At 41.7% G+C, this 2,525-nt stretch overlaps 1 protein-coding gene across 1 annotated transcript; it reads right to left on the bottom strand.

The window, feature by feature from the left end:
* On the bottom strand, positions 939-1,775 carry LOC107647083. Its single transcript, XM_016351207.1, has 2 exons — positions 1,653-1,775; positions 939-1,601 (listed from the first exon to the last, which is right to left on the bottom strand). Exons 1-2 carry the CDS (start codon positions 1,773-1,775, stop codon positions 939-941), a joined length of 786 nt encoding a protein of 261 aa, XP_016206693.1.

The following is a 2,525-nucleotide window of genomic DNA, read 5'->3' as shown; positions in this document are numbered from 1 at the left end:
TAAGGCAATAATAGTCACTAAGCTTGAAAACAATTTTCTTATTAAATATCTTCTTATGACTACTTTGAAACTCCGTGGTGAGACCGTGTGCTTAGGTTCTCATCCCCCTACAGCTTTACCTTTTCAGGAACCGGATGAAGAAGCATTAAGAGAAGTTATACTGCGTTTGGTTTATATGTTGTTGTATTAATTAGATTATTTTATTTTCCCTCGTCTTTGTTATTACAAGTCTGTAAGAGGGATAGGAGTTGTATGTTTTATATGTTTATTATATTATGAGATATTATGTAAGGAGTCTTGTATATGAATCTATGCCTGCTTGTATTTTTCTTAAGATAAAGTATTTATTTCCGGTTTTCAAAGAAATCAGCGATACAGTATCAAGTCACAGGCTCCTATTTTAATATTTAGTATGTAAAGTAGTCATAATACTTCTTGCTATCAGAGTAGCGCAGCCGGAAGCGTGATTTCTGATAGTGAGGGTGTTACAGACGTCACCAGAGTCAGCCGCTGGAGCCTCTGCCAGCTTGCCCTGAGCTGCTGCGTTGTTGCAAAAGTTGTATGGAGCTGTGGTTGCAACTACCGCTGTTGCGGGCCGAAAAAATAAAGGTCTTGGCACGTCTTGTGGCTTACGGGATTTGACTATTCGAGGTAGGGTTTTTTTCTTAAAATTGTTTTGTTACCAAGAATTGTTACACGTCGATATTGATATGAAAAATATATTTTTCTGATTATGTGAGTCTTATGAATTGAATTGAGTTTTTTTTGGACGAATGTAATTATTTGCCTGATTGATTTATTGACTCGTTGAGAAGGCTGGGTATTTTGGTTTGTTTTTTTTTTTTAATCAAAATAAGCTCAACACACTAATATGGAGCAACGAAACAAACAACAAGTACTTAAAAAATACATAAATTTTGTAACTTCCAGCAATGCCATCAACCACCTAAAGGATCACTCCTAGTCCATTCGTTGTAGCTCAGAATCGTCTTCCTTATTACGAACTCCACACCTGTTTCCTTATTATTAAAAATCCTAACATTGCGTTCCACCCAAATGTTCCAAATAACTGCAAAGAACCCCGGCAACCATTTCTTCTGATCTTGTTTCCGCTTATGCCTACCGGTCCACCGCTCAAATAGTTCCCTTATGGTTCTAGGAATAGGCCACACCTCCCCAAAAGACCTCAACCAACTATCCCACACCTTCCATGTTAGCTCACCTAGGAGAAATAAATGCTCCACCAACTCTATCTCCTTTTTGCAAAGTACACAGAGATTATCACTGGGCCTTATAACGCCTAGTCTACTCAATCTCTCCTTGGTATTCACTCTGCCAATAAGTACAAACCACCCAAAAAGCTCAATCCTCGGCGGTACCACTCCTCTCCAAACAGAACTTGTGAAACTGTAGCTCGTTATCTCATCTGACAGAGTCTCCGATTGTAGGACCTGCACAACAGACTTGGTAGAAAATACCCCTTTACTATTAAACTTCCAAACCATATTATCATCTTTTCCATCTGACAATTTCACCTGTCTTAGCCGCTCATGAAGTTGGTGGACAAGTTCCAGCTCCCATTGGAATAACTCTCTCCGCCACTGGAAGTTCCATATCTACTAAAGCCCATCCCAAAATCCACAATCCCCTACCATCGAACCTTGCTGATTCGACATAGAGTACAGTCTTGGAAATGCCACCTTCAATGGGCCATCTTGCAACCAGTTATCTTCCCAAAACAGGGTACTCCTCACATTCCCTACCTCCATCGCCATGCCAGTAAGCATTTTGTCTTTTATCCTCTGCCCTCTAATGTTTAACTGACATGTCTTTCCAGGGTCCTCTTTTAACCGGTAACTCCTGATTTACTAGCATTACAACAGGGTTCAGGTTGTTGCACGAGCATACTATCTTCTTCCACAAGGGGCACTCCTCTTTAGAAAATCGCCACCACCACTTGAATAAGAGCGCTGTGTTCCGGATCACCACATCCCCCACCCCCAAACCCCAGCCTTTTTCGGTGCCTGAACCAACTCCCACTTAACTAACAGAATACCATCATTACCATCTCCCTTACACCACATAAATCACCTTTGCATGGCAATCAGCTTATCCCTAACTGCTTTTGGCATCTTGTACAGACTGAGGTAGTAAATAGGAAGGCTATTCAGCACTGATTTGATAAGAACAAGCTTGCCCGCTTTGGTTAGAACCTTTGCTTTCCAGAGACTGAGATTCTCTTCCACCTTGTCAATTATCGGTTTCTAAGTCTTCACCAACCGAGGATTTGCACCCAAAGAGATCCCGAGATACCTCACGGGTAAAACCGCTTGCTTGCATCCCAGCAAACCACAGGCATGAACAGTCTTCTATAATTGACTATTGTCCCTGTCACCGGGTGGCAGAACAATATCGTATCATCCGCAAATTGTAAGTGCGACAATTCGATATGCTCTCCTCCGACCAATAGCGGTTCAATGCGCCCGTTCCTGACAGCTTCTCCCACCATCCAATTCAACACGTCG

Source organism: Arachis ipaensis, chromosome B06 (assembly GCF_000816755.2).
Source record: "Arachis ipaensis cultivar K30076 chromosome B06, Araip1.1, whole genome shotgun sequence".
NCBI classification, from domain to species: Eukaryota; Viridiplantae; Streptophyta; class Magnoliopsida; order Fabales; family Fabaceae; genus Arachis; species Arachis ipaensis.
Note: the sequence above shows the minus strand (reverse complement) of the source record. Positions and strands in the feature narration are given on the sequence as shown.

Bases quoted from the DNA above. Each gene is read 5' to 3' on its own strand.
- LOC107647083 (XM_016351207.1), bottom strand. From the start codon at position 1,775: ATGGCGATGGAGGTAGGGAATGTGAGGAGTACCCTGTTTTGGGAAGAT. The intron at 1,602-1,652 runs GTAGGGGATTGT...TGGAACTTCCAG, and splicing joins CGAATCAGCAAGGTTCGATG to TGGCGGAGAGAGTTATTCCA.